The sequence below is a fragment of the Oncorhynchus mykiss genome, chromosome 25, assembly GCF_057628025.1.
Source record: "Oncorhynchus mykiss isolate SJ-2025 chromosome 25, ASM5762802v1, whole genome shotgun sequence".
In the NCBI taxonomy this organism is placed as follows: domain Eukaryota; kingdom Metazoa; phylum Chordata; class Actinopteri; order Salmoniformes; family Salmonidae; genus Oncorhynchus; species Oncorhynchus mykiss.
This window is the reverse complement of record NC_143046.1, coordinates 39477822-39494742: the sequence shown is the minus strand read 5'-3', so window position 1 is coordinate 39494742 and position 16921 is coordinate 39477822. Positions and strand designations below refer to the sequence as shown.

The following is a 16921-nucleotide window of genomic DNA, read 5'->3' as shown; positions in this document are numbered from 1 at the left end:
GAGCACCATCATCCCAGAAACACTGAACTCACTCCAATTTGCATACTACCCCAACAGATCCACAGATGACGCAATATCTATTGCACTCCACTCTGCCCTTTCCCACCTGAACAACAGAAACACCCATGCGAGAACGCTGTTCATTGACTACAGCTCAGCATTCAACACCATAGTGCCCGCCAAGCTCATTACTAAGCTAAGGACCCTGGGACTAAACACCTCCCTCTGCAACTGGATCCTGGACTTCCTGACGGGCCGCCCCCCAGGTGGTAAGGATAGGTAACCACATATCCGGCAGTGAGGTTCCCGGACAACAACAACCTCTCCATCAACGTGAGCAAGACAAAGGAGCTCATCATGAACAACAGGAAATGGAGGGCCGAGCACGCCCGCATTCTAATTGATGGGGCTGTAGAGGAGTGGGTCGAGTGCCTCAAGTTCCTTGGTATCCACATCAACAAAGGACCTATCATGGTCCAAACACACCAACACAATCGTGACGGGCACGACAATGTCTATTCCCACCCTCAGGAGGTTGAAAATATTTAGCATGGGGCCTCAGATCTTCTAAACTCCAGCTGCACCATCGAGAGCATCTTGACCACTTGGAATGGCAAATGCTCTGCATCCAACTGCAAGCCACTACAGAGGGTAGTGCGTACAGCCCAGTAAATCACTGGGGCCCAGCTTCATGCCATCCAGGACGTCTGTACCAGGAGGTGTCAGCGGAAGGCCCTAATAATTGTCAAAGACTCCAGCCACCCAAGTCAGAGGTTGTTTTCTCTGCTACAATATGGCAAGTCTGGGACCAGAAGGCTTCTAAGCAGCTTCTATCACCAAGTCATGACTGCTGAACCGTTCATCAAATGGCTTCCCAGACTATTTACATTGACCCCTTTATTTATTACTATTTTTTGCACGGACTCTCTTGCACAGGCTCGATGTACACTCACTGGACTCTAACCATACACTACTACACTGACACGACAGCACACTTTCACACTTGTCACATACGCTGCTGCTACTACTACTTGATGTTTATTATCTATGCATAGTCATTTTACCCCTACCAACACTGTACATATTACCTCAATTACCTCGACTAACCCGTACATTGACTCGGTATTGTAATTTTACTGTGTTCCTATTTTTCCTGTATTTAGCTCATTTTTCTTACCATTTTGAAACTATTGCTGGTAAATGGTAAGTAAGCATTTCATTTGTCATTGTGAGCTAAAATACATTATCCAATGTGGGACTGCCTTAGACTAAATGTTGTGCTCTGAGCTAGAGTGGGCATCGTTCATTGGAGCTTTTAGTGCTTTTCTTCACCTTTTTCCATTGAAATATGTAGCCTCTGTACTTAAAATGTGATGAATACGTAATTATAACCGCTATGTGTGTAACCATTTTAGCCAGAGCTCGGCCTCCACTTTCAATACAATATTTTTTTTTATTTCACCTTTATTTAACCAGGTAGGCAAGTTGAGAACAAGTTCTCATTTATAATTGCAACCTGGCCAAGATAAAGCAAAGCAGTTTGACACGAACTACAACACAGAGTTAATCATGGAGTAAAACAAACATACAGTCAATAATACAGTAGAAAAATGAGTCTATATACAATGTGAGGAAATGAGGTGAGATAAGGAAGGTAAAGGGAAAAAAGGCCATGGTGGCGAAGTAAATACAATATAGCAAGTAAAAAAATAAAAATAAACAATGGAATGGTAGATTTGCAGTGGAAGAATGTGCAAAGTAGAGATAGAAATAATGGTGTGCAAAGGAGCTAAATAAATCAATAAATACAGTAGGGGGAGAGGTAGTTGTTTGGGCTAAATTCTAGATGGGTTAAATTCTAGATGGGCTATGTACAGGTGCAGTAATTTGTGAGCTGCTCTGACAGCTGGTGCTTAAAGCTAGTAAGGGGGATAAGTGTTTCTCCAGTTTCAGAGATTTTTGCAGTTTGTTCCAGTCATTGGCAGCAGAGAACTGGAAGGCGAGGCGGCCAAAGTAAGAATTGGTTTTGGGGGTGACCAGAGAGATATACCTGTTGGAGCGCGTGCTACGAGTGGGTGCTGCTATGGTGACCAGCGAGGTGAGATAAGGGGGGACTTTACCTAGCAGGGTCTTGTAGACGACCTGGAGCCAGTGGGTTTGGCGACGAGTATGAAGAGAGGCCCAGCCAACGAAAACGTACAGGTCGCAGTGGTGGATAGTATATGGGGCTTTGGTGACAAAACGGATGGCACTGTGATATACTGCAATTTATTGAGTAGAGTGTCGGAGGCTATTTTGTAAATTACATCACCGAAGTCGAGGATCGATAGGATAGTCAGTTATATGAGGGTATGTTTAGCAGCATGAGTGAAGGAGGCTTTGTTGCGAAATAGGAAGCCAATTCTAGATTTAACTTTGGATTAGAGATGTTTGATGTGAGTCTGGAAGGAGAGTTTACAGTCTAACCAGACACCTAGGTATTTGTAGTTGTCCACATATTCTAAGACCGAACCGTCCAGAGTGGTGATGTTGGACGGGCGGGCAGGTGCAGGCAGCGATCGGTTGAAGAGCATGCATTTAGTTTTACTTGTATTTAAGAGCAATTGGAGGCCACGGAAGGAGTTGTATGGCATTGAAGCTAATCTGGATGGTTGTTAACACAGAGTCCAAAGAAGGGCCAGAAGTATACGGAATGGTGTCGTCTGCGTAGAGGTGGATCAGAGACTCACCAGCAGCAAGATCGACATCATTGATGTATACAGAGAAGAGAGTCGGTCCAAGAATTGAACCCTGTGGCACCCCCATAGAAACTGCCAGAGGCCCGGACAACAGGCCCTCCGATTTGACACACTGAACTCTATCAGAGAAGTAGTTGGTGAACCAGGCGAGGCAGTCATTTGAGAAACCAAGGCTATCGAGTCTGCCGATGAGGATGTGGTGATTGACAGAGTCGAAAGCCTTGGCCAGGTCAATACGGCTGCACAGTATTGTTTCTTATCGATATTGTTAAGATATCGTTTAGGGCCTTGAGCGTGGCTGAGGTGCACCAGCTCTGAAACCAGATTGCAAAGCGGAGAAGGTATGGTGGGAATCGAAATGGTCGGTAATCTGTTTGTTGACTTGGCTTTCGAAGACCTTAGTAAGGCAGGGTAGGATAGATATAGAATAATAATATAGAAGAAGAAGAATAACACGTGACATCACCTAAATTCCACAGGTTTAGCAGAGCAATGAGGCCAAGAAAAGTTGCTTTTGTTTTTATGGACTGGGAGTTTGAAGCATTTAGCCTATTAGCACATAGTCAACGCTATATTTTCTATGGGCAAACTACAAGGTTCTGAATTAGGCATGTTCAGTTCAACTATAGCTATGGGAATACATAAATGATAGTGTTATTCTATTTTACCAAGATAGTCAGAACACATCAAATATACTGAACAAAAATGTGTAAAATGGTGGTCCCATGTTTGAGCTGAAATAAAAGATCCCAGACATGTTCCATTCGCACAAAACACTTATTTCTCTCAAATGTTGTGCACAACTTAGTTTACATCTGATAGTGAGCGTTTTTCCTTTGCCAAGATAGGCCATCCACGTGACAGGTGTGGCATATCAAGAAGATGATTAAACAGCATGGTCATTACACAGGTTCACCTTGTGCTGGGGAAAATAAAAGGCAACTCTAAAATGTACAGTTTAATCACAACATAATGCCACAGATGTCTCAAGTTGAGGGAGCGTGCAATTGGCATGCTGACTGTTCAAACAGGTGCAGGTCTACAATTTTGTTTCTGGTGTCCTTTGACAGCTCTTTGGTCTTGGCCATAGTGGAGTTTGGAGTGTGACTGTTTGAGGTTGTGGACAGGTGTCTTTTATACTGATAACAAGTTCAAACAGGTGCCATTAATACAGGTAACGAGGGAGGACAGAGGAGCCTCTTAAAGAAGAAGTTGCAGGTCTGTGAGAGCCAGAAATCTTGCTTGTTTGTAGGTGACCAAATACTTATTTTCCACCATAACTTGCAAATAAATTCATAAAAAATACTACAATGTGATTTTCTTGAATTTTTCACATTTTGTCTGTCATAGTTGAAGTGTACCTATGATGAAAATTACAGGCCTCTCATCTTTTTAAGTGGGAGAACTTGCACAATTGGTGGCTGACTAAATACTTTTTTGCCCCACTGTATCTATCTCATAGAACCTTACAGTCCCATGGTCTCGCATTGTAGAAGTGCTGGTAACCATACAAAAATAAGAATAAGATTTACATTTCTACTTTCAAAATGATACCACGAAGATGGTTGGAGGTCCACATATAAGAAGATGTTGACTTAAATGGGAATATCTGTTGTTTTAAATTATACTCCCAATCCTCCATAGGTGAATCTTTTGAAATCATAGAAATATTTATCATAGAATAGACGACCACTTAAATTGACATTCAACGGTGGACATCTTTGTTGTAGTAATTAGAAGTTAAAATATAGGCCTCCCGAGTGGCGCAGCGGTCTAAGGCACTGCATCACTACAGCCTGGGGTTCGATCCCAGCAACAGGCTGTGACCGGGAGTCCCAGCGACCAGGTGTTAAGAAGCACGGCGTGGCAGGTCATGTTTCAGAGGACTTTAAAAAAAAATCATAACAAAATAGTTTGACAACACTATAAGCTTTTAAATGACAAACTTGACTGTTTATCTTTTCCAGTGATGAAAACATGGATGTTTCATGGTATGGTGGGGTATGCAAAATGGGTCACCTTTGAATACCTTTATCTCCTGAATGTTTTGGCATTCAGGTCCAACAAATCACTTTCTGATGGGCAAACATGTATGGAAAGTGTTGTTTTAATCAAAAGGGATGCTGTCAAAAGTGATTGAGTTCTTGCCTAGTCAAAAAAAAAAGGTTAAATAAAATGTCACATTTTTAATGGATTTGCCCAGAAGCTAACAAAAGCATGAGACAAAAGTTATTCTCAATCCGTTTTATTTCTCAATTAAGCCCGTCTCACATGCTTCTGTTCTGACTGGGTGATCAAAATAAGCCAGAGATCACAAACCAGAAACCACACACAAACAAGCATCATAAAAACAGTCACTTCAAAAGTGTTCTCTCCTCTCTTTTGCAATCAGCCCTTCCTTCCTGTTGGCCTGGTTCAAAAAGCATCCTGACGCTTCTCCACTCAGGATGCTGTCACCGGAGAAAGAAAGCTTCCACCCTCTCGCTGACCCTCCCGGCTCCTGTCTCCACCTTCTTCGCACTGCCTTTTCACTTGGATATTCCTAGCCACTGCTTGACTACTATGCTAATCCTTTGCTAAATCCAGCACACAAGGACACAGTCTGAGCTCTGACGTTTGAGCTACATGATATGATTCACTGTCAGCCAGAGGTCTTGCTGACTGTTCATGCCGCTGCCTAAACAATTACAAGGAGCAGACGAGCCTTTGACTCATTGTCCCTTCTTGGATGGCTCCTGCATCTTAGGCAAAAAAGTAGCCTGTGTGTTTCTAATTATAGCTTTAATCTTTCCTCCGTTTCCCCAATAGAAATATTGTGTATATATAGTGGTTTGTGTAATACAGTCACCACAAAGTACTGAACAGCAACCTAGGCAAGCAAAGGCAACAGTTCCATAGAAAATCTCACTGCATCTCAGTAGGCTACCACCATGCATGCCAGGTCACGATTAGCGCTTTAAAATGGCAAAATCCACACCAGTCCGAACACTGTGTTTAATCCCAAGAGGCCATGCCATCTCCAATAGGACAAACACGGTCAGTTGCTAATGGGGGACACTACTAGTTTAACATTTGAACGAGTGACAAGTTACAATTCCAAAACAAAAAAAGTGCACAGGGAGGGCCTGTCCAGTTATAATTCAAAATATTCCGGACATACTTCAAGGATAACTTGTCTGGTGACTGTGGTCAGTCCACATTTTTCAAAAGACTTCTTTACTCATGTCACCACCACTATGAGGTTTAATGAAACATGCACGAAATGTGTTGGCACACTAGCACACGGTTAACGAGTCATCAATGACAACACTTGACAGCCGTTTAATTGTCTCTGCAATGTCAGATAGACAGATGCATCAACATGTGGCTGTGTCACTGTGCCAGCAACAGCTTGCCCACTATTTTAATTGGTGGTCTATTGATTCTCTGGGCTATTGTTGTGCGTATCCCTTGCTGCCATCAAACCGCAAGGCCCATTGCCTAATGGTTGAAATGTTCTGGAAATACGAAGCGAATACTTACAATAAATAATTGTGTGGGGGGCACTTCCAAAGTAGCGCAATTATGCTGATTCAGATTTTTCACTTACAAATGTATGCAAAACAAAAAAACATTGATTTCAAAGTTGAACAAACCATACAACTCCACGCACAATGACTACTTTTAACAATTTACACTGAAAACTATGAAGACACATTCACTGGAAGACCTGTGCAGATTCAAAGCTTGATAACAGAATTGCAGTAAAATCTCACTCCGTTTTTTGTGACCATTAAAAATACCTGCTCTGAATTAAGATTCAAAATGTCTGCAGAAAGAATGGGGTGTAAAGCTATGACATCTTGAGTTTGAAAATATATATTTTGGTTATTGAACTACAGTAAGTGAAGTGTATTTACATCTGGTAACAAAATTGTGGCAACTGAATTTCATCATGGTTCCTTGACCTGTACTAGAAAGAAATGCATAATTGTGGATATAAATGTAATTCCCTTCATGGTGATGTATCCTAAATAGGTATGCAAAAAGGTAGACGTGCAATATCCTCCTTTGCATAGTTGGGTGTTATTCTACACACTAGCTATTATTTTAATGAGCTCCGCCGCCAAACAAGACCAAATATGGTTGGTCCGGATCGGACCAAATCTGAACCAATCATAGACGTCTATGTTTCACAAGTTTGGACATCAAATTATAGCTCTGTAGAGTAAAATCTTGTTATAATCTTGTGTATATTTTGTATTTTCATGAGGACCACAATGGAAATACTTGTAACTTTGTGTCATCCTCATTGATTTTAATGGCATTGTACTGTATCCACGTTTGGTTGTATTGTGTTTTAAAATATTGTCTAATAAATCAAATAACTTTATTTTTAAAAGTGCAATACAGCACACAACAGTGGAGTAGAGTTCAATACAGGTATGTCACAATACCAGAATGACACAAAACCAGAATTTTGACTTCGATACCAGGTTTAGTATCATGAAACTCGATAACATAGCAATACTCATTACCAAAACGATACCGGAACAGAAAAAGAAAGGCACTTGATCCAGACAAACTCAGCTACTGCTTTGTTCAATTGTTGGGCATGTTTTAAGTTCAATAGCATTACATTTGAAATGATTAATGCCAAAATATTTCAGAGACAGCCAACAGTGAAAAAAAATACCAATCTAACTACATAACGTAATGGTAATAATTTCTTTGAATGGTAAATCTCTAATGATAAACTGGGTGAATCAAGATGTAGCCTTTGTCTATTCACAATACAGGTGAATGCATATTCAATAGGACTGTGGGCGTGCATTGATTGATTGATTGAGCTTGTTTTGGATGCTTTCATGGGGTTACAGATGACAAACAATCTTTCTCCCTTCCATTTGGGACTTTTATTGTACTGATCAACATTTGCATAGAAGTAGCTTCTTTCATAAAAGTGCACACTCTCTCTAACCAGTAATGATGTCCTTCACGAGGCAAAACGGGTGCGGCTCGTCGGAGACCTATTCACACACACACACACACACACACACACACACACACACACAGTGTTCGCTGAGGCAATAGATAATCTCTGGCTGATGGAGAGACGTGAAAGAGAGACCGATTAAGTGAATGAAATGTTTTTGGGTACCGAACAAATTTTGTTCTAGTATAGAAAAAGCATTGACGTTTCGGTATACCGTGCAACAATAGTATAGTCAAGTAGAGTATAGTTCAGTACAGTAGATTTCAGTACAATACAGTAGAGTATCGTTCAGTACATTATAGTTTACTCAACTGTGCTCTCTGCACCAATGACGTGGATTAAGGCAGCCCCCCGCACCTCTCTAAATCAGAGAGGTTGGGTTAAATGTGTTCAACATTTTGGTTGAATGCATTCAGTTGTGACTAGCTATTCCCTTTTGCCATCCTCTAATGTTTACTGTACTGAACTCTGCTCCTCTACTGTACTTTTCTGCACTGAACTCTACTTTTCTTTAGCGTGCACTACTGTACTGTGCTGTCCACATTTGTCAAACAGAGACATCACTTTTTGGGACAAATGAAGGCTGGTCCAGATGTCTGTGGACATTGAAATGAAGGCTGGTCCAGACCGGACCAAAAAAAGGACATCTGTGGATGTTGAAATCAAGGTCAGGGCGGACTGACCAAATGTCAATGACTTTTCAACATCCATGCACGTCCAGTGTCGTTTGGTGCTCAGTGGGTGAGGACGCTGGTTACAGTAAATGGAAAGAGTGGTCCCATAGGTAGGTGTCAGTAAGAAACAGGAAAGCCAGAGAGCCAGGGGAGGGAGAGAGCGAGGTTGTCAAGAGTTGACCACCAGATGACAGAAAGAAAACAGTTATCAGCTGAACATAACAGTATGCCAGTGGACGGGAGGACAGTAGCAGGTGACCCAACTGTGGTTTGCGACTACTATGATTTCCCATGATTGTACACAATTCAACTGCAGAAATTCATTTTTTTATTTTAATGGAATTTCTGTTAGTGATTTTAGTTTGAATCACTTAATAAATTCAGAAACAAATTGATATCAGTAAAACACTAACTAATTGATAGATCAACCTTTACTTGTACTTCTGTGAACTTTTGGGGTATGCAAAATAGGTCACCTTTGAGGACCTTTACAGCTTGAATGTTTTGGCATCAAAAACATCACCTTCTGAGCACTTCTACAATGGAATATGTATGGAAGGTTTCGTTCAAATCAAAAGGGGTGCAGTCAAAAAGTGATTGAATTTAAATGGACTGAGCCGGAACACTGAGGCAACCACCTGTGCTAATTAGCTATCTAATTTGCCAATTTGTGTGTAAAGGAAGGAAGGAAAAGTGTTGTAACTGAAAAATACCGTCAGCTACAACTGTGTTAAACCTGGTTAAAACAGTAAGTGTATATTTTGCATGTGTGAAGTGTCTTTTGATATTAAAGTAAAGGGTTTTATGTTTGTAGAACCATGTCGCAATTAAGGATCGATTCATGTTTAGACGGAGTAACGTAAATTGACTTTTGGCTCCCTGAGCCAGCCTCCCTCCAACATAACATACATTATAAGGACCTTGGATGTTAAGGTGTAACGGTCGCTTGGCTACACTCCTTAACACTACATTCTTAGGCTACAGCTCGCTCTCGCAAACTCTAGGCTGCATTCTGCCTTTTCCCTACAGTTTACAGCCATTTGCTTCGCCCACAACTGGCTCATGTGAACGATTAGAAACATGAATAGTCATCACTTGCAATACGGCTTTATGAACATATGGTGCTATCTTTCATCAGCGAGAAAGAATCCTTCGAATAAAAGGAGTTACTTCCTGAGTTACGCTTACACACAGGTGTTCGGAGCATGCTAGATAGCCAATTAGTGCAGGTGGTTGCCGCTTGTCTTCCGTCTGTCTTCCGTAAACAAGCGCTGTAACATGGAGATATGGCCGTGTGAGAACACTAACCCTATAAAAAAAAGTCTCAATTTAACATTTTTTTGCTAATATGAAAGATATGATCCTTATGCTTCCAAAACCATACCACAAGCGATGTGTGTTAAAGTTCTGACTGAGCGTCGGGGGTGTTTCTTAACAAAACTCCCTTGTACAGAAGACGCTTTTGTCCAATGACTTATGTGTAAAGTAATGGGAACTAAAGAGCCATGATCAAGGGCTGGGCTACAGTCTGCTATGCATTATCTCAAACAAGGCAATACAGGCCAATACCTGATATAGACTACATGAGGCTACAGATTAGGAATCCTGAATGTTCAAATCAGTTCTAGGAGAGGCCTAAAGTGTACATCTGAGAGTTGATCATGGTCTATTAAATCAACACACACACTATTGTATAAATGTCCATGCAAGCTCAATATGCCTGACACACATTTAAGGGTTGTTTAGACTTGGTTTACGCCTACAGCATTCGTGTAGGCTTATGTTTTTTTCTTTCTATTTTAAATAAAATAAAATAGTACATCTAGCAAATTGCTAAGTTATTTGACTGTTTGCGAAACAATGTAGCCTATGAATGTTTACATAACCGTTTTGAAAACAGGAAACATTTGCTGGAATGTGCCAGGTCTGAGTGTGTTCGTGACATAAGTGGCTGGGTTACTATCAAGTCCTGTTGCGTTTAAGTACCTCGAGATTATCTCCCTTGATAGAGCTTTAGCGGGATGTAGACAGGGATACGTAACACTGTAGCAGAATGGCAACACACAGAAATAATGTAACAATGTAGTGAAGGTGTGGCTGGGGGGAACGATAGAACACTGTCATAGTAACCGAGTGGTTTTACAACATGTCGAGATTAGTATTTTAAGGTATATCAAATAATTATACTGACCTGTTGCGTTCTTTCTGCCGGATTCATCATCACAGCTTGACGAAAGCTGTTATCGACATAAGACGCCATTGTTTTGAAGACCCGAATTTCAAATAATTAAATTGCTTAGAATGTTGACAATATGCAAATATTCGCGGACTGGATATTCACAGACCAAGCCACAGTCAGTCTGTTATCCACTAATAAGAGAACTCCAGTGGTCGAAAGATCGGAAATGGATCAGTCCCAGGCCACAATGGCCAGGCCACAATGTGAGCCTAGGGGTTTCTTCTGTCCCCAAACCGATATCAAAAGGCTGCCACCGATCCCAACAAAAAAAAACTTGCTATTAAGGTGCGGCTCGAAGAATCCTGAATCCAAGTCCCAGTAGACGTGTCGCTATACAGTTGTATTATGGAAGAACTGTTCCTTTATCCAAGCCGACGCTAAAAGCAAATATATGTATCTTCAGCATTCTTGATTTTGCCACAATTCAATGTATCCGCCTTCAAATAAAATATCAAACTACTAATCTATCCTGACAATAACCGGTTGTCCATTTTTTGTAATAATAAATGTATAGGCTACATGTACAAAGGCAACCTTTAAAAAATCATTATGATGGGTTTAAAAGTGACGATGGGTCCGCCGCCACAGCTTTTTGCTGTATGCCACCATGGTGACTGACACAAGGGGAGGCTCATGGGCGAGTCCATTTACAAAAATGGAGCCGGAGGACAATGTATTGTGGCCTACAAAGCTATCTTTTGTCGCCATCCAATGACAGAAACTGGAATAGCACATACAGATAGGCTATTCAAAGAGCAAATAGTCTACTCAAATGCACATTTTGGAATAATTAATCGTTACAATTAATTGTTTGGGGGGCCTATTCATTGAAGCTCTATTTGACTGGAATTTCATTCTTCTTTGATCTATGGGGGAAAATGTCAAGTGTAGAAATAGGAAATGGGAAAAACTTATGTTCGATTCCATTGAATTATATTAGATTTATTTATGCTATATTCTAACTACGTGTTATATTTGACATGCTCCAGTGCTGTTCAAGGTTTCCAGAAAAATTGGTGGACCATGGTACAATTACATTATGTAAAATTGGACACTGAAGTGGAGGTAATTATGACACAACCGAGTCGCTAATGTCGCGTTCAAACACTACTCGGAACTAGGAAACTCGGAAATGTCCAACTTGCTGGTTCGTTAAATACGGCAGATGGAGTTAACAAGTCGGACATTTCCGAGTTCCCTAGTTCCGAATAATACTAGAACGCGGCACTAATGCATTCAAACACTGACACCGTGACAAGCATTAGTCGCATGGCAACAGCCCACTGACCCCATGACCAGCACCCTCACATTATCGCCCTCGGGCGTGCTGCTGTAACCGTGTACTCGGCTGCTGGTATCTAGTCCAAAAATAACAGTTCCAATGGAGAGTAGCACAGTGGTACAAGTAAGGCTCCCCCAAGCCTATGGTCAAAGGATGCTTTTTACAGGTATGTGTCACATAATTATTGGGTTTGATGTAGAATGTTACAAGGGTAGAAATAGGTTACACAACAATCACCTCTTATTACATAGGCTATTGTGTGTAGCCTACAGTATGTTCCATTTTATTCATGATGTATATAATTAGGCCTATTTTGGAAGTTATACATTAGGGGTTTGTCATTATAAATATATATATATATTTTTAATGACATGTAGATAGGTCAGGACAAGAAACCGTGGGGGTGAGTGGATGAGAGATACAGCCTCTTCATTGGCAATGCCCTTTCTGTAAAATGGAACCACCCTTTAGACTGGGAGAAACTCTAAACGGGATACTTTGGACATACCAACTCTGACGTCACCCCATGGAAGTTCTCAATTAAAAGGGTTAAGGTTAGGGTAATAGTTAGGTAAGAGTTAGGGTTTAGGGTATGGACGTCCCAAGATTTCTGGATAGCATAAACCTTTAGAGTAGGGCTCTGTGTAGCTCACTATTTTCTGAATGGTTCTCACATTTCATTATATTGATTCTAATAAGGTCCAGATGGAATTGGAGACTACAAGGCAAGATTGATCGACTTTCCCCGCTACATTGGCGTTGGCCCTTTGTCACCTGAGGGTACAAGCGATTTGAATTACCTGTGTCGGCCTGCTCCCTGCGCCCCACCCCCCATGCCCAAACAGTGTTGCATTGGAGGGGTGGGATGGGGCATGGAATATCACCAGCTGTTGAACAGTAGGACGCTGCGCAGCAATGTGCAAATTAAGGTGGGGCCCAAATGAAGCCTGTGAGCTGGATGTTAATTTGATTATTAATAAAGGAATAGGTTAGGCAACCTTGATGAACATTTAGTAGATTAGCTACATCATATATTTTATTTCATAAGCCCTCAAAGTTCCATAATGGGCTGGAAATGTCAGCCATCTTGGTCAGGCAGAAATCCAAAACCAGTCTGAATTGGAATGAATGGCATTAGAGACATAGGTGATGCATTTCCTGCTTTTAATTATGCAGGAAATATAAAGTAAGGCATGTGATGTATCAGAAATTGTTTAATGGAATTATAGTCAACCTAAAATATTTTCATATAATTATAAATACAGTTTATACGGGTTTTATGCCAATTCTGTATAAATATCCTCTAAAATATATGTAAACAGTCCGCAAATGAGTGCTATTATATGATACAATATCAGTACTTGTTGGATTTACAACTTGTCTAAATCCTATCATCAACTGCTTTGAGCCACTGTATGGCTGTGGATTGACTCTAGTGTTTCAATGGAATGTTGGCAGTTGACAGTTCATTTGAAAAAATAATGAGATCATTCCTCTAAAACTGTCTGGCTAGTTAGCTAATACAAAACAGTGCAGATACATTCTTCACTATCTTATCACAGCACTGGCAAACCATGGTTGACCAACTCCCTGACCAACATGGCTGACTTTTGTACCGTCATGAAAAGGTTCAAACCCTTTCTAGTATTCTAATGAATAATTATACGGCTATTATACTCACCTGTCACAATGGCCAGAATGATGTCCTAAGAAAATACTGTAGTCATAATGCTCACCAAGTGTTTGACTTGGCCAGGAGCTCACCGGAGCTGTGTACCGGCACCTCACATTTTCTACTGCTTGAGCTCCTGTTCCTCTTATAGAATATTAGCTCAAAAGTATTGTGGAGCTCCTGCATCTATAAATGTAAACAGTACTGGCACCCAAAATGAGAGCCGGCACCTATTTTGTCCAAGTCGAGCACTGCTCACCTGTCGCAATGCTCAAAACTGTAATCATGATTCTCAACAAATGTCACGATGGACACAGTGCTCAGATCACGATACTCAAATCACGATTCTCAAAGTTGTCAGATTCATGACCCTATTCATTCTGATGCTGGCATTACATCGGTATTAAGACAAGCCACTTTAATTGAGACAATTTATTCTCTTCTTTCAAATGTTATAACATACAACTTTCAAAGTGACTCAGACCATATTGTTCCTACAGAGAGCTGAATTCCGCTCAGCCCTTGAGGACAGAGTCACCCACAGATATCAAAACCCATGGTAGGCCTCACATGTGGTAACCCACACTTTATGTAATATATTTTATTTTTCAGCCAGTCAGAACCACTTTACCTGCACGCTGTGCACATTTCCATTGTGAAAGTGATAGCATCGCAGCAGGCTTGTGGAGTGTCGAGTGAATGTAGGTGCACCCTTCTTCATCCATTATTCACCATTTCCACTTTTGCAGGCACGCACCGCCCCACTTCCTAGATAAGCAATCTGTTGGAGCCCGCAGCAAACTCGCATGGACACACAAGTACGACTGTTATATCCAAGATAACAACAAACAGTTCCTTCTCAACAGGGTAAGTCATTAACTACAGGAATGTGACATTTCCTCCCTTCAAACACCAGTATGAAGGACACATTGCATAACTGGAGATATATTTGACCCACTAAACCCAATTGTAAGGGAGAGGATGAGGGGCCCCTCTTCACACGAACAATCCTATTTCTGCATAGGCCTTGTCCTCAGGGAGTATCTGACCTCTCATTTGATATATCACCTATTGCATTATGCAACTATATACACAGCATTTGAGGAATTCGATGCAAATGCATTCGAAGTTAAAGGGCCCTACGTGATACAGTGCCATGCAAAGTTTTTCACACCCCTTGGAGTTCTTCACATTTTATTTTGTTACAAAGTGGGATTAAAATGTATTTAAATTGTCAACAATCTACTCCAAATACTCTAATGTCAAAGTGGAAGAAAAATTCAAACATCTTTTAAAGATGAATAAAAATGTGATAGCGTAATTGCGTAATTATTCAGCCCCTTTGTTCAGGCAAGCATCTTGTGTACAACAAGGCACTAAAGTAATACTGCAAAAAAAACATGGCAAAGGAATATACTTTTTGGCCTAAATGCAAAGCCTTATGTTTGGGGCAAATCCAACACATCACTGAGTAACTGCCTCCTCATTTTCAAGCATGGTGGTGGCTGTGTCATTATATGGGTATGCTTGACATCGGCAAATACTGGGGAGTCTTTCAGAATAGAAAATAAGTGGGATGGAGCGATGTACAGGCAAAATCCTAGAGGAAAACCTGCTTCAGTCTGTTTTACACCAGACACTGGGAGATAAATTATCCTTTCAGCAGGACGATAACCTACAACACATGGCCAAATCTACACTGGAGTTGCTTACCAAGAAGACAGTGAATGTTCCTGACTGGCCAAGTTACAGCTTTGACTTAAATCTGCTTGAAAATCTATGGCAAGACTTGAAAGTTGCTGTGCAGCTGTGATCCCCCAACATCTCGACAGAGCTTGAAGAATTATGAAAATAATAATTTGCTAATATTGCACAATTCAGATGTGTAAAGCTCTAAAAGACCCAAGAAGACTCACAGCTGTAATCGCTGCCAAAGGTGTTTCTAAAATGTATTGACACAAGGGGCTGAATACTTATGCAACAACAACATTTCAGTTATTTAATTTATATCTTTGAAAAAATTGATTCACTTCCACTCACATTAGAGTATTTTATGTAGATTGACAACTTTTTTTTTTTAAATCCATTTGTAACAATAAAATGTGAGGAAATCCAAGGGGTATGAATACTTTTGCAAGCCACTGTAAATGAAAGGACATAACTTTGGTCGGTGAATGAACCCATTCAAACCACACATCATGCTTGACCATTTCTGTATGTGGTGTTTTTAGTGAACAGTATTCAATAGGATTATGATATTTTTGCCTGACGTACCTACAACTCACAAATGCTTCTTTGTGTTTTTCCCTTTCTAGAGAGATTAACTCGTTCAGAGAAACGCTGAAGGTGCTTCACAAATGAGTTCCTTGAAATAGTTTGGGTGAAGAACGGATGATGATACAATCAGCTGTGTTGTCCTGAAGACCTGACCAATTGTCTGAATAAATATCACCATTTCACCTACTGTAGTGTATACAAAAGTTAATCAAACCATTGTACTCTGTCAGTACTCAATTACAACTCTCATTAGTAATTTGCATGATCTATTTCACTGAAATGGTTTAGGAGCACTGCAAGTAGGCTACTATACCACACCCTTACACTGGTGTATTTTGCAGTTAGTTATACAGCAACATTTACAGTAAATTAGGAATCCTTTAAATCTTCAAACAAGGATTTGATGAGATGAAAATATCTCCAAGTTTTGTCTGAAAGGTGAAAGTAAAGCTAAGTGTAAACAAGAACATTTTTTGTTAAGTCCATTGGCTTTACTTTAAAATCTAAAAAGTTTTGCCACTTTTCTAAAAGTACTATGTTTTCTGCTCTGCTAGCTCTACATGGGGAACTGAGAATGAAAATGTCAATTCACCAAGGATGCCTCGGACACCAGTATTGCATTCCACAGGTCCAGGACCCAGGTCTTTCCTGTCTTGTGTCATAGATTCAAACTTTCGATAACAAGTGTGTGTAAAGATAATCCATCCCCTGAGCAAAAGCAATTACATTTGCCAAAGTCAAGCTCCGGTAACTGCTGCTGACTCAGATTGGGAGAGGAGTTTTTACTGCACCAGAGATTTCCAATTGTCATGTAATGAGGCACAGCAACATATTCTTGTTAGCTCAACTTCAATTTGGTGTTAATCTTGCCTCCATTTAATATCTGACCCTATCTAAGACCTCTTGTGGCAATACAGAAATTACTTTTTTTTCATCTATTTTTCTACAGTGATTTTCTATCAATACATGGCCAACATACTATCTTCCTCTTCGGTACATCCAGAAGAGGACTGGCCATCCCCCATAGACTGGTTCCTCTCCAGGTTTCTTCCTAGGTTCCGGCC

At 40.6% G+C, this 16921-nt stretch overlaps 2 protein-coding genes across 34 annotated transcripts in view; one reads left to right on the top strand and one right to left on the bottom strand.

The window, feature by feature from the left end:
- The window catches only part of LOC110504162 (rap guanine nucleotide exchange factor 2), a 134665-nt gene extending 123372 nt beyond the window's left edge, over positions 1-11293 (bottom strand). For 25 of the 33 annotated variants that reach the window (XM_036970350.2, XM_036970357.2, XM_036970351.2 and 22 more), the window contains exon 1: positions 10579-11293. In XM_036970350.2, coding sequence (XP_036826245.1) covers positions 10579-10647 — 69 coding nt within the window. In that variant the 5' untranslated portion in view covers positions 10648-11293. The remainder of the gene's footprint in view (positions 1-10578) is intronic. The other 8 variants (XM_036970359.2, XM_090219798.1, XM_090219792.1 and 5 more) reach the window with 1 other exon arrangement.
- A 593-nt stretch (positions 11294-11886) lies between these two features.
- LOC110505135 (protein SPMIP2) lies at positions 11887-16043 on the top strand. The gene is made up of 5 exons (XM_021584132.2): positions 11887-12074; positions 12608-12837; positions 14081-14139; positions 14330-14447; positions 15896-16043. The coding sequence occupies exons 1-5, from the start codon at positions 12008-12010 to the stop codon at positions 15902-15904; spliced, it is 483 nt and encodes a 160-aa protein (XP_021439807.1). The 5' UTR covers positions 11887-12007; the 3' UTR covers positions 15905-16043.
- Positions 16044-16921: the final 878 nt, after the last annotated feature.